This window comes from Talpa occidentalis, unplaced genomic scaffold (genome assembly GCF_014898055.3).
Source record: "Talpa occidentalis isolate TD23 unplaced genomic scaffold, MPIMG_talOcc4v2.1 talOcc4.5, whole genome shotgun sequence".
Taxonomy (NCBI): Eukaryota; Metazoa; Chordata; class Mammalia; order Eulipotyphla; family Talpidae; genus Talpa; species Talpa occidentalis.
In genome coordinates, this window is record NW_023604861.1 from 84368769 (window position 1) to 84392143 (window position 23375).

A 23375-nucleotide genomic window follows, 5' to 3' on the forward strand; every position below is an offset into this window, starting at 1 on the left:
AAAGGTTCTGGGGAGATTTCAGGGAGTCTCCCCTCCAAGGAGAGGAAAACCTTAGCACCAAGGTTTATAGAAAGCTGGGAGTCTGTTTGAGGCTGGTGTCCCTGGAGTGGGCTCTGGGAATGGTCCCTGGATTATGAACAACTCAGAAGCAGGCTGTTGTCAGGCCAGCACAGGGCACTGTGAGCAATCATTAGACACCAACATGTGCCAAGCATGAAGGGGAGGACGCAGAGCGAGATGTGGGCTGGGTCCTGGAGGAGCACATCAGGCCGGTACTTGCAAGACAGACCTTTTTGTCTTTAGATTTATCTCCTTAGTGATCTCCCTACACCGGTCTCTCAGGGCTGAAGAATCTTACATTGTCAAATGGGTGCCTACTTGGCTGAAATTTTACAAGACCTCAAAGAGACAGTTCAAAGAAATATTGTCCACCTCCCCTATCACAATCTTTCAGTCAGTTTAATTCAAATCCACAAAGACTGAAGTGTCTGCAGTATACTCAGTTATTCAACAAATCTTTATTAAGCACCTCCAGGCACAGTGCTGAGTCCTAGAGAGTGAAGGCAGGCAAAGGCCCTGCTGCCATGGAGTCTATGGATGAGAGCAAAGACAGATGGCAATAAAATAGTCACCCAGATCAATGTATTCATTGAGACAGGTGTTTTGCAGTAGAGAAGCACAGTCAAGAACTGGACCTGGGGGTGAGAGAGGGCTTTCCCAGGAATTGGTGCTTCAGAAACATCAGGGATGATCAGGAATAGGGACAAAGTTGGGGGAGGGGTTGGAGATGAATCTCCAGGCTGATGGTTAGCATCCATCGGGAACATGGTGGGTTCCAGGGGCTGAAAGCAGCCAGTGTGATGGCAAGGAGGGCTCAAAGGGGTGAGTGTGATTAGACTGTAGGGAGAAAAGTCAGCAGGGGTGGGTCATGCCAGCCTTCAGGGTTCTTTTAGAAACAAGATCTTGACCTCAGAAGCAGGGGAAACTGAAGAGTGTTTAAGTGTGAGGGGGAGTGGGTCGGGGTGGAGGAAGGAGTCACCTGATCAGACCTGCCTTGTCAGGACTCTGTGTGGTGGAAGAAAGGGGATTAGAAGGGGGCAGAGTGGAAGCAGGGAGACCTGTTTGGAGGCTTCCACAACAGCCAAGGAGATAGATGACTAAGCTTGGTGTAGGATTCCAGCAGAGACCAGTGGATTGGACAGCTGTTTAAGAGATGAGCACACAGGCCTCTGGTTGTGTTTTGAGAGTGAGGGAGAGGGAGGGATGTATGCAGATAACTCTCGGGTTTCTTGGGTGTCTGCTAGGTGGCAGGTTGGGCTGCCTGCACAGCCAGAGAGCTATGTGGGAGGAGCAATACTGGAGGAAGTTCCCTGATATAGACAAATCACCTGCACTGTGCTTTATGCAGGTCACTATGCTGGATGAGGGGTATTTAAAAAGCAAATACAAAAGCAAATATAGCAAACACCTTGACTGCCCTAGAGGGCAGTGCCAAAAAGAAACACCAAAACAGAGTGGCCCCAGTTGCCCGCTTATGCAGTGAGTGAGCACAGGAAAGTGTCCAATCATTGAAGTCACTCATAAGTCCTCAGTAAATGTCTGTTGTGTGACTGAATGACCCAGAACAAGTACCATTAAAGAACCAAACTACAAATCTTATGCAGCACATTACTATGAGCCTAGTCCCACCTCAGGGTAGGATGGAGACAAGGGAAAGAGCAAGATCAGACCCTTCTCTCAAAGGATGCACAGAGGGTTGAGGAGACCACATTCCCAAAGAGAGAACAGTCAGAAGGCCACAGGGCAGACTGTAAGTAAAGGCTGACCTATAAAGAGCCCACTTGAATGGTTTAAAAAGGAGGCAGCCATCAGGACCCCCAAAGGGTAATGTCACCGGGGAAGAAGAGAGGAAGCTTTCCCAAGGAGGTGGGCCTGACTGACCCTTGAAGGATGAGGAGAAGGTGAAGAGGGAGTGCCAGTGAAGAACCACTTCAGACACAGGCACCTCTGATAGTCTCCCTAATTGCAGGAGAAAGACAGTCTTGCCTCGAATACCTGCATACTAAGATGTTCTGTTTTTTAAAGGAATTTATGTCCTGTTTTTTACAAAGTGGGGACATTTTCTCAGAGGGCTCTGGAGCTCAGTGCCTGAATTATCAGCGAAGTTCAGTGCACCACTTAGCCAGAACCAGTGCCTCTCCCATCACAAACAATACACATAACAAAAATACATATGCCACCCGCCCCTCCCAAAATAAAACACCGCACGGACGGTGTTTTATTCCCTCCTTCCTTGAAAACTTCTGTCAGCCTCCATTGCCCCCCACCCCGGCCCAGTTCCCTTCAGCCGAGTTTCTGCCCTTTTCCTAAGTAAGTCCATTTTCTCCACAGCAGCCGCGAGGGCTGGAGGCGTGCAGCGGCCCGCGCGTGGGAACAGCCGCTCCCCGCATGGGGACTCGGGGCACGGCCGCGCACCCCGGAAGCGGGTTCAAGCCACCCCCGGGCTCAGCGGCCAAGAGCGAGTGAGTCAATGACGTCTGGTCTGGGGTCAAGTTCTCCGAAGAGTCGGGGCAGATCAGAGCCGCGCGCTCGGCGGCGCCAGGGACCCGGCACCCGAGACCCTCCGCCAGGATCGCGGCGGGGTGGGGCTGGCACGCGCGCCCGAGGGCGCGGACCTCCGAGCTGCCGGCGGCCTTAGGGGATGACACAGCGTTTCCTGTGCACCCCGACTCTACCCGCACATCCCGCTCTGTCCCCGGCGGGGTACCGGCCCGCCGACTCGCTGCGTCAGCGACCCCCATCCGAGAGGACGGGCAGCGTCCGGGCGCGGGCACCCTCGACGCGGGGTCCAGCCCACGCGCACTGCGGACGGGGCTTGGGGTGCAGGGCTGGCAGCGTGACTGCGGGGTGCAGGTGCTGCTCAGGGGTTCCGGCAGCAGCTCGGAAAGGACACAGGCCCCCACCCCTGGAAAAAGTTAGAATGCATCTTGGCCACACCAACTTCTCACCCAGGCCCGGACTCGGAACTTTGCTCCCTGAATGGGCGGCCACGCAGCCCAGAGCGACCCCGGAGAAGCCGCGCGGACCCGCGAGCCCGGAGCCCGGAGCCCGGGCCGCAGCCCGCAAGGGCCAATCACAGGGCGCCTCGGGCGGGAAAGGCTGGGGGGCGCGGGCGGCCGCGGAGTGATGGCCCTGGTGGCCAATAGGAGGCCAGGGTGGGAGTCCTCGCCCACCTCGCTGACCAATGGGAAAGGCACGGCTGGGGCCGCTGTCCCCGAGGCAGTGGCTGCGGGCTCCAGGGTGGCCGCGGGTCGGAGACCCTAAGATCTAAAGGGGGGTTTGTAGAGGAGTTTGCTCGTCCTCCCTTATGCCATCCGCCGACCCTCAGACCACAGCCCGGTCCTCACCTGCTGGAAGCGGGGTTTGCCCAGCTGGAAAGGAGGTGCATCCGTGGAGGCGTTAGCGGCACTAGCCGCCGCCGCTGATGCTGTGGTCGCTGTATCCGCCATGGCCACTGACGCCCGCAATCTACGGCCCTTTTAAAATGTCCCTCCTCGGCCCCCGCCACAGCTGCCTCTCCCGATTGGCCATAAGCAACCGCAGCGAGCCGGGGCCGCAAGGGATTGTGGGACGTGTAGTTTTTCGCGTCGCTCGGCTAGACACCTAGACTGCAGAGTTGCACCAACGGGTAGGGTCTCGGTTCCTGCCGCCAGTTCTGCAGGGGTGGACGGCCCCACGAGAGTGTTCGGGTATCTCTGATTACCTGCTCTTAAAAGTTTGACGGGCTCCTGGAGCCACAGCCCGGAAGAGCCCCACTCAAGCGGGTCTGATCTGGGACCAGATGGGCAAGGACTCCAGGCGGAGTAGGGTTAATCTCCAAAGATTTTCTGCAAGGAGTTGCACTGCGGAGTCATCATGCAGTTTCTTCTGTCGCCACTTTGTCCCTCGCCCTGACACAGTTCCTGGAATCCATTGAGGGCTCACCACCCCTGACCCTTGAACATTCTGTACCCAGAAGACCCTAACTTTTTGTCTTCCCCTGACGCTGGCTCTCTTTTTGGCTTTAGCCAAAGGCATTGCATGTCCCTACTTCTGCAAAATCCACTACAGGCTCCTTTCACACGCAGCACTTCTCTTTTGTAGCCCTTCATTTATAGTTCTATAGTTTTATCTGTCTTTTTTTCTGTAAAGTTTCACAAGGCAGGAGTTGTGACTTTTCTCATGCACCTAAGTCCTCGGTACCAGGCATAAGAGGGTTCATAGCAGGGACGCAAATATTTGTTGGCTGAGTTTAAGCAACAACCAGGGCCTCGGCAGCTAGCCTCCACTACTTTAGTCAACCAAGATCCTTCCTGGGCCTAATTTACAAACAGGAAGAGGAGTGTAGAGTAGGGTTCAATAATGTTTCTCAAGACCAACCACAAGGCTTCAGCTAAGGGGGAATAGCTCAAATAGTACAGCAAGGCACCAGCAGGGATAATAAACACACGCATCTAGAGTAAAATGTCAAATTTTCTCAACTAAATTCTGCTTGGCAACCCAGACTGGAGGAAAAGAGGAAGTAAGTTGCTGTTTCATCAAAGACAGTAGAAATACTTGGGTTTGACCCTAAGGAGCCCCATTTTGTGTCTCCTCAACCCCATGGTGAGGAGCAAGATTGGCTCATGCCTGCCCACATATAGCATCCATTCATCACCCACTAATGGCTGAACCAGAAGAAACAGACTTTCCTCAAGTTAAGGGTTCTAGCTAGCTATGCAAAGCTATTTGCATCTTGGATTTTTCCTTCTAGACTAAGTACCATGAGAGTAGAAACCAAGTCTTTTACCCTCTTTAAAGCCCCCACAGTACTCAATACAGATGTCCTATGAGAGAGAAGAGTGCAGGCCACTGGGCCGCCACCCCTGAAGTCAGAGTAGGGGCATGCTATCCAAGCGCTCCATCTCCTGCCTTCTACCCCAGAAAGTCTGCACACTCATCAGAACAGGAACACAACAGAGCCAGCTGCAGTACGTGAATTTTTTTATTCTTCATAAAGTGCTGAAAACATGAAGAACAAGCTCTTTATAAACAGTAGTTACAACTAGGAAGACAAACAGCAAAGCAGAACTGTGCCTGCTCCCTGCCCGTCCCACCTGCAGCTCTCCTCTGACTTGTGGCCAGGAGCAACAACATCCAGCAAGAACCTTGGGCTGCAACTCAAAATTCTTCTGAAACCATCCCTGCCCCAGGCATTTTGGAGGCCACAATCAACAGTAAGTGGAAGGTCAGAGTCAGGGCTGGGACTGCATAGAACCCAGGGGAATACCTAGCTGAGGATCGAGCCCTCTCTCCCAAGAGAGACCCCACTCCAACTCCCAATTACTACCCCCACCCAAATGTGACCAAAATTCTAGATATCTGTGAACACTTTGTTTTGATGAATGGTCCTTAAGGTAGGTAACATTACTGGGACTCACCCCACATGAGGAGCTGTGTTGCATCACCCTGGCAGAGGACATCACCCACCGTGCATTTCTTCCCAAGGCTTTCTGAGAGATCCCACAGTCCTCTCAGGGATCTGAGAGATCCCTGAGTCCTACAGGACTCAGGACTCTTCACTGGGCCAAAAGTATCTACTTTAACACCTCACCCCACACATCGTTTGCTAAGGCAGGATGCCCCAAGCCTCTAAGGGTACCCTGCAGATGCCAAGGGGAAGCCTGCTGCATTTTCTGCAAGCAAACAGGGGTAGGGCCAAAGGATACTCTGTTTCAAAGGACAGACACTTTGTAGCCAAGCCAGATGAGGCCATGGGGCAAAAGGGACTGGCTGGAACAAGTAGCTTGTGGATAGATGAGACAAAGGGTTTTTTCCCATTTGTAGGCAGAGTGGGACCTCCTACTTCTAGAATGTAGTTTTTACCCCCAGCCCCTCCTCAATTAGGCTAGGAATCTGAAGAGGTCAGGGAGGCTGAGCGAACAGCAGCAGCATGGCCAGGGGAAGACACAGCACACAGTGGGGCTGCCTCCATCCTCCACTCCATCTGCTTCCATCCCCAAGACCCAGAGAGATCCAATCCCATGTGCTCCACAGGGAGGGAGGGGGCCACCAAACATGGGAAGAAGTCTTGATCCCATCGGCAAAAGGCACATTTTAATTGGTTTCCAAAGGTTCAAACCCTGTAGCAGCACAGAGTTTTGGCATCTGGACAGGCAACAAGAATGGAGATGGAGGCTTGATCCCAAAAACATAAGCAGCCCAAAGCCCTGAGGCCTGGAGGGGCCCACATGTGGGAGGTGGGTAAGGTGGGCCCCCCCCGCCCGCATACACACCTGTCTCTGCTTTCCACTCACTCTCTCTCACTCACACATGACACTTAATGGAAGGTAACACAAAATGGGCAGGGGGCCTCCTAGAGAACACACATCTACTCCATCCACAGCACACTCGCTCTGCAAACAGCTGGAGGAAAACAGAGTCAGGACACAGCAGAGAGGACACTAGCTCCTTGCTCTTGTGGGAAAAGAGGCTGAGTAGGTACCCTGGGTGCCCCTAACTCACAAATGGGCAGTTTGTATCTGCCACAGCCTCGGTAATAACACCAGGAGCCCCTAGAAGTGGAAGGAGATGACGAGGACAAGCATTTAGCCATGGAAGGCTGGCCATCTTTGTGGGGGAATAACATAGGTCCCAGATACCACATCGAATTGCAGCTCACCCCTGTCTGGTCTTGAGCAAATTCTTTGCTCCAATTTCCCGGAGCCTGAAAGCTAAGGGGTATGAAAACAGGCAGGTGGAAAAGACCCAGAGCTCCCAAAGACACACAAGTTGTACATGGAACCTGATGCCTCAGATGGGAGTGCAGAGCCTCCCCTTCCATCCAGCAGCCCCGGGTTGGGGGGGTGGGCAGGAGGGAGGGGGAGGACACGGAACGGAGGACAGACCGCACTCTGCCCCTCGTGAGTGAGTTCAGTGGGATGCTGCGGAGGGTGTGACCCTGTTTGGACAGCGGGTTCACATCAACCCTTCTAAGAGTGGGGGTGCAGAGGGAGGGCTACTTGGGGGACTCAGGGGGGATTTGCAGCAGTGTGGGTGAGGTCTCCATGATCCGCACCAGCAGCCGGTCGATATAGCTCTCCAGCTCCTGCACGTGCTCTTCCCTCTGGCTCAGCTCCCGCTCCCGCTGCAGGAGCAGGCAGATGAGCTCGTCGTGCGTCAGGTGGTAGTACTTGGCTGACTGGTCCAGCACACCCGAGTCCTGGGCCAAAGGGAATGAGAGTGAGAAGGCAGCCTCAGGCCCGCCTGCCCACCGGCCCACCAACACCCTAGATTTGCCACCACAGATAGGCCCCTGGAGCTGCCTCTGTCTCTGATGCCAGCTCAGGGCTCTGGCAGGGGGACCAGGTCTGCTCCTTGCCTGCCCTGTCCAGCACCCTGCTCCTGAGCTCCAGATGCCTGTCCTCTCTCTCCACAGCAACACCTCTGGCGTGGTGCTCCTGCCGGGCCTCACCTTCAGCCTCTTGGTGTCCACAGTATGGCCAACCTGGGGAGCCGGAGTCACAGGCTGAACACTGCCAGATGTGACCGTCTTGAGCTTCTCCAGCCCACTGCTCAGGGCTGTGCTCAGACTAGAGCGGGACGGCTTCCTGTCGGGGCTGCCCTCCACGGGGGCAGTGCTGAGGGGCTTCACAGGGTGCGGGCTGCAAAGACAGACAGGTGGTGCATTATGGGAGGGGTGGGTGGCACAAGGAAAAGGCAGGCCCGCCTTCTCTGAGGAGTCTCCAGCCTCCGGCACTTGGAATAGTTTGGGTCCTCAGGAGCCTTTCTCTCCCCCACCCTCACCATTGTCCTCATTCCTCTCCCGGCCACTGCTCCCTCCACTCCACTCCCTCAGATGACCACGCCCCTTACAGGAGCAGCAGAGATCACCCTACAAAACTTCCTTGGACCTACAGCCAGTCTTCGCCAGGGCCACGCGCCATCCATCTTCCCTCCCTGCTCTTCTACACTGCAGCCCTCCCAGTCTCCCCGTTTTCCTGGGGATTCCTGGGAGGTGGGACTTTTGGTGTAAAACCGGGAAGGACCTGGGCATCATGAGAAGCTTGGTCGCCTCCTTCTCCCTACTGGTTGCTTCCACCAGCGTGGACAGCAGCTGGGAAACTTCAGTCAACCTTGTCTTCTCCTAGCCATGCCCCACCTGCTTCCTTCCCGCTCAGCCTCTCCAGAGCGTGTGGACTATATTCTCTCTCTGTAAACTCTTACCTGTTGTTGACCCCTCAACTCACTAGAATAGGACATGGCCCCCACCAGCCCACCTTGCTGAGGCCACCAAGACCTGGGCTCTACCTCCGGGACCTCTCCACAGCGTGGACACTGGGACGCTCCTTGCTCTAAGCTGCTCTTCTTCCTGTCTCCCCCCTGGCCTGGCTGGTTTTCCTACCTCTGACAGCCCCTTCTCGGTCTTAACTGCTTGGTCTGCTTGGGTTCTCTCCCCTGCAACTCCTTGGCTCCTACCACCCCCTTCTCCATCTCATGCCAGACCCCACCCCTGAGCTTCAGGCCCATGGAGATAACTGCAGAGTGACTCCACTTGGGGTCTGCCCCCAGGTATGTCGCACGCCCCTTCCTTTGGTCCCCAGCAAGGACGGGCACCCTCAAGCTGCTGTGGTTTCAGTGAGAAACCTGGCAGCCCCTTCTCCCCCTTCCCCTTCAGTCGTAACAAACACCAAGCCCTGCTTCCCCCAAACCATCCCCTCTGCCTCAAGCCAGTGCAGCTAAATCTTCCGTCCTTGCCACAACCGCTAAATCATCTCCTCCGGGGGAGCCCTGCCCTGCTCCACCTGAGCCTGCATGGATGATACTGTTGCACCTTTCCACATCCTCATCGCTCACCTCAAGCCAGCTCCCCTTAGGGTAAGAACACAACCTCTACCACCATCTGCTCCTGCCCTTTCCTCCCGGGCCTCTACTCCCCTCTACGTCTCTGCCGGGGAAACGCACTCTGCCTTAAGCCTCTTACAAAAGCTATTCCTCTATCTGAAACATCACTCCTTCCCCTGCCAGCCTGCTAACTCCTGCTCCCGTTTAAAAGCTGGGCACAGCTACTTCTTCCAGAAACCTTTCCAGATTCCCCAGGCTGACTAAGGATCCCCAGCACCTATGACAGGTACCCAAACTAACAGAAGCAGGCCCCCAAACCAACTAACCTGCCCTTAGGGGACCTCTTAAAATTTATGCTTACTTAACAGCAAGAAAAAAAGGCAAAATGGCTTAGCCCAAGGCCCTGAGCCCCACTGGAGGAGGGACCAGACCCCCAAAAGCCAGCTTTGTTCACCCAGATTCAGGCTGTGATTCAGTCCCAAAACCAAAAGAGCAGCAGAGAGCACAGCCCGGAGCAGACAGTAGGGGAAGGAATACTCTCCGTCCTTTCTTCCCACCAGGGAGCCTGCAATAGGGTTGGGGGTGGAAAAGCAGCTCTGACGCCACCTGCAGGTTGTGCTGCTGGAGGAGGAACCACCTAAATGGGGGCCTGGAGTTCTGGGCTCCTGGTCTGATTGCCCCTTACTTCTGAGGGAATCTGGACCCTGCAGCTCTCATGGACTCTGTTTCCTCGTCTGAGAAGTGGGGATACCTCTATTTGGTTTATTCACTTCATGATGGAAAAACACGCTAAGTATAGATACTGAATACTCCTCAACAGCTGCAAGTGCAACAGAGGGGCACTGCAACACAGCAGGGCCAGGAAGGTGGTGCCATCACAGAACACTGTCAGCACCTCCTCCCCTCCTGAAACAGCATCACCCACCACTGCAACAGCAGCAGGGGCAGCCTCGATTCCTCCCCACCCACTTCTCTAATGTCAGCCTGGCTGCCTATGGCTTCTCTTTATGGGTTCACTTCTGACTTCCCCAGGAATACAGCAGAGGCAGTGTCTTTCATCTCTGTTCAGGATCTGACACACAGCGATGCTAAGTGAGCTCACATGACCAAATGTATGAGTCAGCGGGCTGGGGCCTCACAGAGGCCAGTGCTGGGGCCTATCCTGCCCCCCTCCCCGCCCCTCCCCAGTCCTGCTCAGCGGCCTCTTCTGCTCCCCCCATCTCTTCACTCAGGCCTCCAAGAGTGCTCAGGGTCCCTGCGGACCTTACTGCCCTGCTAAGTCACACCCCGTCACTCATAATCCGCCCCCTCCATGACCTATGTCTTCAGACCTCTGTTCTAGAGAGACACCTGGTGAAATCATGGCCTCATAATCCTCCCAGAACAGACCAAGAGCAGTGCAGAGCCACACAAGTCTCTACTGTCCACTCAGCATAGTCCTCAGTGTGCTTCCGGGCCCTCCCTGAAAAGGCACAAACCCAAACTGAGGAGGCATTTGTCAGGCGAGACACTTTCTTCCGTGGGAAAGCATTGTCATCTTTCATTCTGCCCTCTGGCTTTCCTCTGTGACCTCAGTTTCAGTCCCTCTGCCTCTCTGACTTCACAGCCTGCTCCACACACCTCTCTAGACAGGACAGCACGCTCAAGGGCTCCATTTCCAGCAGACAAACTTCACTGCCCCAGCTCCCAGGAACTGCCAGAGCACTCAGCCCCCTTCCCTAGCCCCTTGCTCCCCTCCCCATTCCTCACCCTCTACACAACTCGTCAGTACCACCCCCAACCCCCTAGCTTGTGGAGTACCCAGCTTATCCAAGGTTCCGAGAAGGCACTTTCAGAGCTGGTACCACCCACAGAAGGTTGGGGTCTTCAAAGCCTTCATCAACCTGTCTCCTGGTAAAGAGTCCCTCCCCACCACTGGAGAGGCTGAGGCTGAAATGTGAACACTGGGGGCCTCGGGCTGCTTCCCCCCCTCTGCCCCCTTCCTCCTGGAGGGTATTCTCGGGAAGGCCGCTCACCTGGCACTGGGCTGTGACTCCTCAGCTGGTCGTGTCTCCAAGGGCAGAAGCACAAGCAGGGAGGCTGGGGTGGCTGCAGCGCGGTCTTCCCCGAGTGGGGCAGGGGAGCCCTCAGGGGGGGAGGCTGGCTCCCCAGGGGGTGGGGAAGAAGAGGTCAGGGGCCAGGCTCCAGGCAGGGGAGAGCACAGAGGGCTGGGCCCCCCATGGCGGTGGCTGGCCCAGGGTGGGAGAGGGGGCGGTGGGAAGGCAGGTTCTGGGGGCGTGGGCAGCTCTTCTGGACCAGAGTGGATGGAAGATTCCCTGGACCCTGGAGGGGATGTGGATGGGAGGCTGGGGGGATCCTGTCTCCCTTGAGATAAGAAGGGGTTTAAGGCATCCCCGTCAGAGGCCCACAAGTGAGCCTGTTGGTTGCTGCCTGACAGGTGTCCAAGCCCCTCTCCTACTGGTCCCTGGGCCTGGGTCTCAGGAGTCTCAGAGCTGTCCCCTCTCTCCTGAACCCCCGAGGTCTGCTGACTCTGAAGAGCCAAGCTATTTGAGTAACTGGGGATAGGGGCAGGGCCCTCTGGGCAACTGGTGGACAGAGATAGGCAGGACCCAGACATAGGAGGACTGGCATCCTCCACTAGATCTTCCGGGCCTGGCTCAGCCAGCAGGGTTCCAGAAGAAGGGCTGTCAGACTCTGACCCGGGCTTCTCACCCTCCTCCTTGGCCTCCTGGGGACCAGCAACCAGAGCACTTGGGAAGGCGTTTTCTGCGCCTGTCTCTGTGCCCCTGCTACTCAGCCCCCCTGTAGCCTTCTCCTCCTCCTCCTCTTCCTCCTTGGAATCCGGGGGTGTGAAGAGGCGCGGTGGCTTGGGAGGTGGACTGCTGGGCAGCAGCCCCTTGTCCAACACCCGCTCAGATTGGGGTTCTGGCTCCAGCTCCAGTGCGGAGAGCCCGTCACTCCCCTTGGGGCTCACAGGTTCTGGTGACTCTGGCTGCACTTGGGGAGGAGGCAGTTCATCAGACTCTCCCCGCAGGACTAGTGCAGACGTCTCAGCTGCAGGAGAAATGGTGACCACATCCCAAGGCCAGGAATCCTCCGTCGTATTGTGCTCGTGGAACAGCTGGCTTTTGCCGCAGGAGACCTCCTCATCCTGGCCCTCAGGGGCGTCGTCGGGGCCAGGAAGCCTCTCCCACACACTGATCACTTCTGGGGAGCTAAACAGAGATGTAGCACTGTTTGCTGGACTCTGCCCTGCGTCCCCTCCTGGGGCCAGTGGCTCCCTGTCTGCTTCAGAGTCTGAGGCTCTCTGGTGCAGCGGGTCTGACGTGGAAGGCAGGCTGGCCCCTCCCGACCCGAGGGGCCCTGGGTCAGCTGTACTCGTGCTCTGGCGGTCCAGTCCCAAGTCCAGAGGCAGCCTGGGCTCCAGCCATACGCTGCTCCCACCTCTTCCTCCGCCCCCAAGGTCCCCCTGGGGCTCAGCTGCCTTCTCTGCCATGGCCCTGGGGCCTGGGTCGTGCAGCCCAGTCACCTCCAGCCCCACTTCTGCAGGGGCCAGGATTTCGTTCCTGGCCTCTGGACACAGCCTGCTGGCAGCAAAAACGTTGAAGGTGTCGTCCCACTCAGGCAGGGCCTTCCCAGAGGAGGCCAGGGGGGTGGGGCTGGCCCTCGAGGCACTGGGGAGAGAGGGAGCAGGTGAAGGAGAGTTTAGTGCTATGTCGGCTATGAGTTCCTCGAAGAAAGGGTTGTTCTGCAAGGAGGTGAGGAATGGGTTGGTGAGACCCAAAAATCCAGCTGGGGTGGCTTCTGGGGCAGCTGTGGCGGCGGCGGCAGCAGTGGCAGCAGCGGGGGAGGCGGCTGCAAAAAGGTTAGTGCTTAGCATGGGAGCAGCGGTGGGAGCAGGAGTGGGGGGGGCCGGAGCACAGGGGGAGCAGGGGAGGTGGTGAGGAAGAGCAGCTGGGTCAGATTCTACCTGAGGAGACACGTCCAGGCTGTGGAGGGAGACAAAACCGTGAGCCTCCTGGTTAATGCCAAGACTGGAAACGCCTGCTTAATACCACGCCCCCGACCCCACCCCGCACCCCACCTGCCTGAGGATGAGATGTCACCATGCCACAAAGGCTGGGTTCAGCCATGTGGGACACCCCAACATGTAATACAATTAGGCACCACCAAGGAGATGTTGGACACAGCTCATCTGATCCTCACACCAATCCCGAAGAACAATAATCCCATTTTATAGGCAGGATCCAAACCAAGTTTTCTTTGCACCACCCCATCTAAGATTCTACTCCACCCCAGACTTACACCTGAAGAACCAGGCATAGAATCAGAAAGTGCCTCACACTCCTTTAAGGACTGAGGGTAAGAAAATACCAGCTGGCTTAGAGGGGATACAGAAAGGAGAGCAAGGTCTTCAGCTGGACAGTCAGCACTAATAAATCCAGCAGGGTGGCTGCATTCTGACTCCTGACACCGGCTGGATTCTACTGGCCCCTGCAGAAACAGAAGGCAGTGCCGGGGCTATCATCCAGCAGGACAAGGTGCTAATCAAAGAAAACTTTCCCTTTGTTTCTTGAGGGGTGGCACAGGCACCCAAGGAGCACACAAGACACTGCTGAGGATGCCTGCTATCAGGTGCTCTCACAACCTGGCACCCAACAGGTGGTGCCCCTGCCCACCGGCCAGCTTGACAGCAACCCTGAAGAGGGGATAAAGGCTAGAATGGGGCAGCAGGGGTAGAGTAGAACTCAGGATGTCACCAGGGGTTTCCCAGGATTTCTCACACAGATCCCTGACTTCTGGGGGAAATGTGCTCCATGAACATACATTCCCAAAGGACACTGGACAATGCTTTGCTGGCCTTCCGGCGTTCCCTCAGGCGGGTCGCTCTCTCTTGCACTTCCTATACAGAGCGGCCAACTTCAGGGATGTGGACAGAAACAGAGTTCAGAACTGGGGCTCTTGGCTTCCCTAGGACACCAGTGGGGCACAGAGAAAAGGCTAGAAAGACACTGCAGGAAAAAGCGGTGCCCACCACCCCAGTCTGGCAGTGGCACAGTAATTTGTGGCTACCTTGTCAGACCCAGACCTCAGTGTCCTCCGTGTTATCTGAGCCCCATCTCCCAGCCCCACCTCCTCTGAACTCCCATGACCCCCATTCCTTGCATCTTGTCTGTCCAGGTGGAAATATCCTGGGGAACACCTACATATCCATCTTATCCACTCAAGCAGCTTCTTCCCATGGGGAACAGCTAAGGACAAGCCCTGAAGTGGCAGAAGCCAGAATTTACCAGTCAGTCCTTGAGAAATGCAGGCTGGAGTTGAGGGCATCTATGGAAATGGGCTGACAAGTCTGGAGCTCACCAGGATTCTTCCAGAACCAGGGCCAGACAGAGCAGGCACCACACAAAGCTGGGCAGAGTCAGGGCCAGCTCTCCACAAACAATGGGGACAGCCAATGGGAAGGAGTCCAGTGCAACGAGAAGCAAAGGGGGCTTCCCCAGATAGCCTCATAGACAAGGTAAAGCCAACTCTCAGACTCTGGGGTTTCTCTTCAGAATCCAGAATCCAGCTACCAGAAGCTCTCCAGACCCTAATTTTGCCCTATAATAATACCACAGTCCCACAGCACCTCAGAGAGATGGAGGGAGGGCAAGTCCCACTCACTCCCACCCCAGCTCTTGCCTCTATGGTGAAGATACTAAAAGAGGGAGAATCCTGAGCCTACAGTCCCAACAACACCACACATTCCTTCTCCCTACATCCCAGACTGGCCCTTGAATCAAGGCCCCATGGCGGCCCTGGGGACTGAGGACAGAAATGTACGAGAGCAAGACTCTGCCCTCAGCCCTCCCTCCACTGGAGCACCCCTGCGCAGGATGAGTGGCCAGAGGGGTCTGAGGGAAGAGAGCGCCCTCAACAATGAACAGCACTGAGCCTAGCATTATACCTTCACTCTCCCAGCCCCGGTTAGCCCCACTCACCCTTGCAGACTTACAGCAATCTGGCCGTAGTCAGACTGCAGGACAGGAGAGCTGCAGGGAAGCAGGCTGGGTGGCACCCGCCATGGGCTCCCCAGAGGTACACACAAACCCGTTGGTATGGAACCGGCAAAGGGCTCTCCCTGGAGGAAGTGACTCCAGGTGCCAGGCCCAGCAGGCTCCCCAGAGTCAGCGGCACCACTAAGAACATCCTGTCCAGCCTTCCTACCCAGCAACACCCTAACCCTCCAACCTCCCTTGCCTTGCTCCTCACCAAGTACACACATGTCCTCATGCATGGTTGCCTTCGCAGGTTGGGCTCCGAGGGCAGAACCCAGTATGCCAACGTAATACAGTCATTCGCCTACCAACTGGTGGAGGAATCAACATACTGTCCTCTCTTTAAGACCAAAATTTGGAGACAGAAAACAAAAGCCCAAATGTCTCTGACCCTTCAACCTGAGGGAATAAAACTTTAGGGCCTATAGGGACCTTAGAACATTTGGTTGAACCTGCAACTTAATGCAGGAATCACCTGTTCACTCCAACCTCCCCCCTCCTTAAATACCACTGCTGCTGGGCGACTCACCACACTACCAACCACCTCTCAGGAACAGCTTCCTACCTTCATTCCTTCTCTGCCAGCCATTGCCTTGTCCAGTGGCAGCAGCCTTTTTTTCTGGATCTGCACCTAACACATACCACTTGGGCCTCTTTATGGAACGTCAGTGCCACCTGGGAGCACTAGAGGGCACTGCTGCCCTTCCTAGTGAGGAACAGCAGCCTCTGCAATTATAGCCCCAGGGTAGAGGCACCCCCATACCTGGACATGTCCCCCACTGGAGTCCCTGCAGCTACCTTTAGTCACTCCAGTTCCAGTTCCACTGTTTCCTGAAGTGAGTCAGCTCATCCCTCATTCTCTCCTCAACAGCCCTAAGCAAGCCCTCTGGGTAACTGACAGTTGTCACCTCCTCTCATCAAGGCACGCGTGGCCAGAGTGATGCTGACCAAGTTTAATGTCCAGCTTTCAGACCTCTCCAGGTCAGGCTGCTTTACCCAAAGAACAGTCCTGCCTGCCCTACCTGCCCAGCAGTCATCACGGCCCAGGGAAGGAAGCAATGCCCTGGGTACTCCCCATCCCCGAGCTGAGGACAAGCTCAGAATTCAAGCATGAGGACTAAAACCTCAGCTTCCTTACACCCATGAGTGACCAAACTTCTCCCAACTCCAAAAGGCCTTTAGGAGACACAGAGCAGCAGGAGAAGGGGAATGGAGGCAGCAGCAGGAGCAATGATACTCATGCAAGGCTGCAGAGGTCTAGACTAAAACCTGGGCTTGTGCCTATAAATGACCTCACAGAAATCCCACCAGAGTCACCAAAAAAAAAAAAAAAAAAAAAAAAAACCAAAAAAATAAAAAATAAATGACCTCACAGAAAGGTGTTTCTAAGCACTTGTTCTGCCCCATGAAAGGCCCAAGGACCTCCCACAGATGACAGTGCATGATCCGTGCTTCCCCCTGCAAGCACCTGTCCAAGTATCTGCCACCGCCCTCCATCCCATCTACAAATAACTGTGTCATCACCGGGCCCCCAAGCTCAGTGTGAGCATCTGAGAACGGCCCTTGGTCTCCTTTCCAATCACCTATGCCACAGGGGACTAGCAGTTCCCTCGGGTTCTGGGGCAGTAGGGGCAGAGGCTGCTACCAAGCAGGGGAGGCAAGACTTACCCAGAGACTGATCCAACCTACACGCCCAACTATAAGGTCGTACAGGAGTGCTGCCGGGGAGCCGGGGCCCACACCTTGAGAGTGCCTGCTCCTCCCACAGAATTGCACAGGGCAAGAGGAAAACCAGGACTTGGGGATTGGTCTCTTCTCTGCTGGAGAGTAGGTCTAGGGGCCTTCCCTCTACCCTTCACCACTTTACACAGCCTTCCCTCCCCACCTCCAGCCCATATATCCATCAGGGTGGGGTGGGAGTGTGCCGGTTCTGCAAGAGAACAGAAACAGCTCTTGCCACACCGGTCAGGGATGCCACAGATGCTTCCATCCAGGGCTAGCCCCAGGCCCCTGGGAAGGGGAATACGTGGCCTTATAGTCTCTGCCTAGAGCCCCACCCTGGGCCCTGCTGGACAATGTAGCAACTTCCACTGGCTCAGAGTCAGGAGAAAGCAAAAGAGCCTGGGACTTTGCCCAGGGCCTGAGCTGAAGGAATCCTGCATCCCTCTACTGGGTGAGACTCGGCACACTGAAAACAGCAGCCTTCATCAGCACTTGCCACACCAGGCCGGGGGAGCAACTGGGCATAGAGGGACGAGATCAGAGTGGGTAGGGAAAGTATGTGGGTACAGTCCCCAGTCCCTTCTGTCTACCTGCCAAGGCTTCCTTACCTTGAGGCCAGAGGGCAAGAAGAGCAGGTTAGGAAGCAAAGAATTCACACAAATGGCCTTGCCTGCTTTTCTCCTATTCCTTCCCTCCCTGGGGTGGGGGGTGGTGCCAACTCCTGGGGCCCTGGAGCACAGCGCCTTTGCAACTCACCTGTGTCTGTGTGCTGCCGACAAGCCTTGGCTTAGGGAGAGCCCAGCTCAACCATGCAAAGCCAGAGCCCCAGCAGCTACCCGAGGGCCACATCTGCTCCATCCTCCCTGCCCCAGGGTCCAGGCTGCAAACACCTAGCATCCTCCCCAAGGAGCAAAGCTGGTTTTGCCAAGGACCTACCTGGGTTTCTGAGTTGGTTCCTTAGCTTCTCTCAAGCCAAACCAGCTACTCTTGGACTTTTCCTCCCCGCTGGATGAGTGGTGGGGGGAGGCCCCTAGGGTGGGACCCCCTCTCTCCCCCAGAGAGCTGCGACGCCCCAACTCACTCCGACCCAGCCCCTGGTGGTGATGGTGGAATAGGCCCATCCGGGGCTTCCGCTCCTCTTTCCGGGCTCCCTCCTTCTCTGCCAAGGCTTCAGCAGAGGCCACCATGGGTGTGGCGACCTGCATGGGCTTCCCCTCCAGATGCCGGGCCCCCTCCTCCTCTCCAGAGCGGCCAGCCCCTGCAGCCTGATTGCTCGGCTCCTCCTGTCCAGGGGCCACCTCTGAGCTGCTGGTGCTACGGCTGCCTCTGCCCCAGGAGTCATCTGCAGACCTGGGCCCCTCCTCAGAGGCCCGGGAAGAGGTACTATGCAGGGAGCTGGAGGGTGGAAAAGGGCCCGAGATGGAGCTGCGGTGCCGCAAGGGGCCCTGGGGCTCCTCGTTGTAAATATGGCTCCCATTGACACAGAGAGAAGAGCGAGAGGCCACATCCAGGTGGCCCTGAAGGTCAAGGAGGGCCCGGGGAGGAGCCGCTCTCATCTGGCTGGCCTCGTCACTGTATGTCCTTTTGTGCGTGAGCAATTTGGGGGACTGTGTTGAGTCCCTACCTGAAAGGGAAGCACATGTAGAGTTAGCGCCTGGCAGAAAAGCCCTGCTTCCTGGCCCCAGGCCTTCCCTGCTAACTTGAGGAGAGAGCCCATCGCCCTCTGCCCTCCCTGGGGGGAGGCTCACTTACCCGCTTCAGTGGACAGCCAGCTGGTGCGGCTGGGAGAGCGGGTGAGGAGTTCAGCACCAGGCCCCTGGTAGGCCAGGCTCCCACTGGCTGAGGACAGGGTGCTGTCGGAGCCCAGCGAAGTGTTGGACTGGGTAAGGGATGACTTGCGCAGCTTGTTTCGGAGGAAGAAGCCTTTGGCTTTGCCCATCTTGCCCAGGCTGCCCAGATCGGGATCCTCCAGGGCACTGCTTGGAAGGATGGCAGAGGCAGATTCTAGCTCGTACTTCTTCTTGCCCTTCATCTTGTCCTTGATCTTGCTGAAGGGGGACCGCGGCTTGTCCTTCATGGACAGGTCAAACATGCTGGCGCTCAAGTTGTTGCGTGTGAACTGGATGGTGACTTGGATCTCCCCGCGCTCCTTCTCCTTCTTGCCGGCCTTAGAGTGTAGCTTGTACCACCTGTGCCGAGGGGAAGGGGAAGAGGGCCAAGCTGTGGTCACAGGTACAGGGAGCCTGGCTCTCAATCCCCTCCCTGTTTTGGTGGCCCACCACAGTCTCTCCTGGCTCCTGTTCTGACACACAGGCCCTGCCTTCCAGGCATAGCTGAGCGACAGTACACAACTTTTTCATGAAGGCTTAGAAAACCACATCCTGAGTAGGGGAAGCTCCTCCATGCTATGGGACAGAGCAGCAGTTAACATGCCCTGCTCACCCTCTGGAGGGTCCTAGCACCATCCTGGAGCTCAGAGACCCTCCTTTCTCCCCCATGGGGAGAGAAACTCTGAGAGAAACTTCTGAAACTCTGAGGCCCAAAAGGGCCAGCTGGGGTCTGGGAGGGACCCTTGTATCTCCAGGGCCTCATACAGACTGACCTACCCACATTTTCCCCTGTTTACATCATCTCCGGTCAGTAGCAGCCAAAGTTCTGCTCTAAGCCACCAGCGAGCCCAGGAAAGAACAGCTCACCCAGAGGCCCAGGGCCAGGAATACAAATGTACATATACACACACAAATCGCTCATCCACTGGCTGACTCACCCCAAGTCCTGCCAGGAACACCTCTGCAAGATGGAGGAACAGACAAGAATGGCACATGGGGACCTTAAGCCAGAGACGCAGGGAAGGGAGCCAGCACAGCAGAGTGCAGGTCCTCTCAGCTCACTCCCACGTACACTGCACAAGTCTGTGAGGTCGGAGACACTACCCTAATTTTATAGATGAGGACGTTGAGGGTCAGAGGCAAAGTCATTCATCCAAGAACAAGCTGCCAGGAAGGAGAGGGGAGACTCAAGGGGCAGATTCTCATCACTCCAAAGCTCACGACCTTCCTACTACACTCTTAGAAAGGCCCCTAACACACAGGCCTAAGGGCCCCCTGGGCTGGGGCGGTGTGTGGAGCTTCCCCTACACGGGAGGGTTGTGCAGGGAGATCCTCCTTTCTCTGCTTCCCCCAACACCCCGGGAGACTCCTGGAGAAGGCCTGAGAAGGGCGGATTCTGCCTGGCTGGTCTCATCATACAGCACCATATGGAGCAGCTGGATACCTCCCCTCCCACTTCCTCTACCACGCACATCCCTCCCCAGCTCCTACAGGTGTGAGCAGAAACCAGAAAGGTTTTGGGCGAGGGACACCAGGCCCAAATGATGGAACCAGGTCGGGGGCTGGAAACAGAAGACACTGAAAATCAGTCCCTTTCTCACACTAGCAGTCAGAATCCAGAACCTCCCCAGCATGTAAGAGCTGAAATAAAATATTCAAAGGACATCAAAGGAAATGTCCCAGAAAGCAGGACAATGATGATGCAATTATTAGAAGCAATACAAGGAGGTTCACCTTAAATAACTGGGGAGTTAAAAAAGAAAGCAGACTGCTCCTGTGTGTGAGGGGCTTGGGTGCCATTTCTCCCAAACACAAAACAAGAAAACAGCGAAGCAAACTGAAAATCACCCCCTCACTGGGGATTTTTAGAACAGTGAAATGATTCTGTATGATACTATAATGATAGATAATCTTGCAAGTGAATAAAAAAAAAAGAAGCCCTAACATAACTACAGACTCTAATAATAATGTATCAACACTGATTCATCAATTGCAACAAATGTACCGCACTAGTAAGATGCTATAATAAAGGAAACTGGGTGGGGGCATGGGAGGCTGTTAGAGAGTATTTGAGACCTCTCTGTACTTCTCACTCACTTATCCATAAACCCCCCCAAAAAAATAAACTAAAAAAAAAACCAAAACTATTAATTTTAAAAAGGTGAGTGCTAGCATGAAGAAGAAACCTTGAAAGAAATCATACAAGAAAGTTTTTCTAAGGACAGAGCACCAGCACCACTGGGCCCACAAGCACGCAGCATGAAGAACAAAGACAAGGTGTTGCCGTGAGCTTGAGTTATACAGAGGAGACTCCAAAGGCTCCCAAGCGGAGACGGTGGGTGCCCTCTCCCTCCTCCACCACCACTGGCTCCTCATCTACCACTCCTAGTGCTGCTCCTGGGCTTGTGGGGACCTGGCACCTCTTTTGTGAAGCTGAGAAGATGCCAATTCACAATGGCTGATGAAAAACCCAAGAAAGGAGTTGAGACTGAGAACAATGAACATTAATTTGAAGGTGGCCGGTCAGGATGTGCTGTGGTACATGGAGAGGACTCACCACGTAGTGAACTAATGAAAGCCTACTGTGAGCAACAGGCTTACCAGTGAGGCAGACCAGCCAATCAGTGACACAGATGCACCACACAGCTGGCAGTGGAGGGTAAGGCAGAGTCAATGTGTTCCCACAACAGACAGAGGGAGCACTGTACCCCAGGACTCTCCTCCAGGACGGGAAGACATTCTCAATTAGAAAACCACAATCCAGTCCTACCAGAGCTTGACAACCACAGTATAGTTTTCTTTACTTTCATTCCCCCTTGCCCTTTCCTTTACTGTACACAGAGTAACTGGTTACGAGCACGAGCATACTGCACTTTTTAAAATGAAAAGTACAGTGGTATGTTTTGATCAATGTCCAATGGCGATGAGATGGGGGAAAGTATTGGTACTGTGAAAACAAGCCCTTTCTCCATGAGTGGCATTCATTCAGCTCTTATCTTTTATTCTGGTAAGTTATTTTGCTCTCAATGTTTAACCAAAGGGGGTGGGGGGCATTAAAAATTCTTGCATATCTTCTTTGATAGGGGAATTTTAATGTTTTTCATTTATTTTTGTAAAACCAAGGACAATTTTATAAGTTTTTGTACATAGCTGTTAGATATAGGGCAATCTGCCTTAAAGCAGGGATAAATTACTCTTAAAAAAATGAATCCTAGATAGTTTTCCCTTCAAGTCAAGCATCCTGTTACTTAAATAAACTTCTTGTTTAAAATGAAAAATAAAAAGGGTGAAGGACAGGCTCATACCCTTGGGAGCCAGAATAGTGTCAGGTCCTCATTAAGCAACACTGGGCACCACAGGGAGGCATGCCTTCAGCATTCTGAGGGAAAAGTTTTGCAGCCAGTCAATCACGCATGAAGGAGCAATGAAGCTTGGTGGAGATGGTCAGATTGGTCCCTGAAAGGCTCAAAGTCCCTCCATGCAGAAACATACCACACAACATACACACCCCACACTAACTGCACACATATACCCCTACACACCACACACCATGTGTCTCAGTCAGCACCATGACCATCAGCTCCCACCTGAATCTGCATGCCCCATAGCACCAGGTCCCAGAGAGTCACATGGACACAAAGGGGTTGGCATTGGGGGATCTTTTGTATTAGAAGTTCTGATACATTGAAAAGATCAGAATTAAGTAATTTCAAGGGCTTGGACAAAGTGGTCATTTTGGGTATTGTTTTTAAGGCTGAAACTTATTTACAAGTCTTCTCTCTCAGGGGCATCACTCTGGAGGAGTCCACCATGATAACACCCTTATGTGTTTGTCATGGGCGATGGGCCTGGCCTCTCTTTGGTGACCTACTTGATTGCCTGAGCAGAGGGAGGCTGGCCTATTGGTTTCCCCTTCAAAGCCAGGAGATCATCCCTGAGAAGGCTGGATCAGGACAAATGACAGCCCAAGCAGGGCAGGTGAGACTCAGAGGATATGTGCACATGTCTGTTCTCTTATAATAAGCAGGGCAAGATGGTAAAACTTGTGAGGCAGGATGTAAGGGAAAAGAAAGCTAAGAGACCACAAAGTTGTGTGTGAGGATGTATCTGGGGGCAAGAGGGAATGTTTAACAGAAAGACGAACAAGCTAGAATCAAACTCCTGACACTCCTGCTTTTAACTCTTTAAAGGTCAAGCCCTAGTCACTTTCCCCAAACCTGGACTAGGCCCCATTTCGCACAGGAAGATCCCGGGAGGTGGGGCAAAAGACAAGTGTATGGGCTCTGACCCTAAATCCGCTGAGCCCTGAATAACGGCAATCTGCAAGCACAGATATCCTCTGCTGGGGCATAAAGTGCAGGGCCCCAATGTGGCTGGTCACATTCCACACATCACAGCACCAACCGCAGTTATCTGTGCGGGGTGAGGCTGCAGGGAGCTATCACTTCCTATGCTGTCTATCTTTTTCCTGTTTGAATTTTTTATAAGGAGCATATATTACTGCTGTAATGGGAAAAAGACAAAAGACAACACCCTCTCCTATCTTATCTACTCAGCTGCCTGGGCATGCAGCAGGCCAGGGTGGCTCACTGTAGCCCAAGGAACTTTAAGGCACAAGCTGAGGCCTGACCGGCCATCCATCCAGTCACAGTCACCACATCCACTCACCACAGTAAGTCAGGATTCAACCAAGGCCCCAGCATGCATCCAGGGGACAGCTCATAAGACAGAGCCCTCATCTCCATAACAATATGGCTACGGTGCCCAGATTGGCCATCATCTATGCAAGACTTACTTGATACACATGTATACCAGACTCCACCTAAGCCCTGCTGAATTAGAAGGGCCAAGTCTGGAAGTCTGCATATTTTGAAGTGGCGAGGGCTCCCTCTTCAAGTGACACCATACATCATGAGAGAGC

The 23375-nt window shown here is 54.7% G+C and overlaps 2 protein-coding genes across 7 annotated transcripts in view; both read right to left on the reverse strand.

Moving 5' to 3' along the window:
• Nucleotides 1-3640, reverse strand: part of SFXN5 (sideroflexin 5) — a 109204-nt gene extending 105564 nt beyond the window's left edge. For 2 of the 4 annotated variants that reach the window (XM_054701729.1, XM_037527617.2), the window contains exon 1: nucleotides 3408-3530. In XM_054701729.1, the coding sequence (XP_054557704.1) occupies nucleotides 3408-3509 (102 nt within the window). In that variant the 5' untranslated portion in view covers nucleotides 3510-3530. Of the gene's footprint in view, nucleotides 1-3008; nucleotides 3088-3407 lie in introns of those variants that run through there. The other 2 variants (XM_037527615.2, XM_037527616.2) reach the window with 2 other exon arrangements.
• Nucleotides 3641-4980: 1340 nt separating this feature from the next.
• RAB11FIP5 (RAB11 family interacting protein 5) overlaps nucleotides 4981-23375 on the reverse strand; it is a 32057-nt gene continuing 13662 nt past the window's right edge. For 2 of the 3 annotated variants that reach the window (XM_037527618.2, XM_037527620.2), the window contains exons 2-6: nucleotides 18378-18814; nucleotides 17562-18249; nucleotides 10878-12851; nucleotides 7493-7682; nucleotides 4981-7240 (exon numbers count right to left, since the gene is read on the reverse strand). In XM_037527618.2, the coding sequence (XP_037383515.1) occupies nucleotides 7037-7240; nucleotides 7493-7682; nucleotides 10878-12851; nucleotides 17562-18249; nucleotides 18378-18814 (3493 nt within the window). In that variant the 3' untranslated portion in view covers nucleotides 4981-7036. The remainder of the gene's footprint in view (nucleotides 7241-7492; nucleotides 7683-10877; nucleotides 12852-17561; nucleotides 18250-18377; nucleotides 18815-23375) is intronic. The other variant, XM_037527621.2, reaches the window with a different exon arrangement.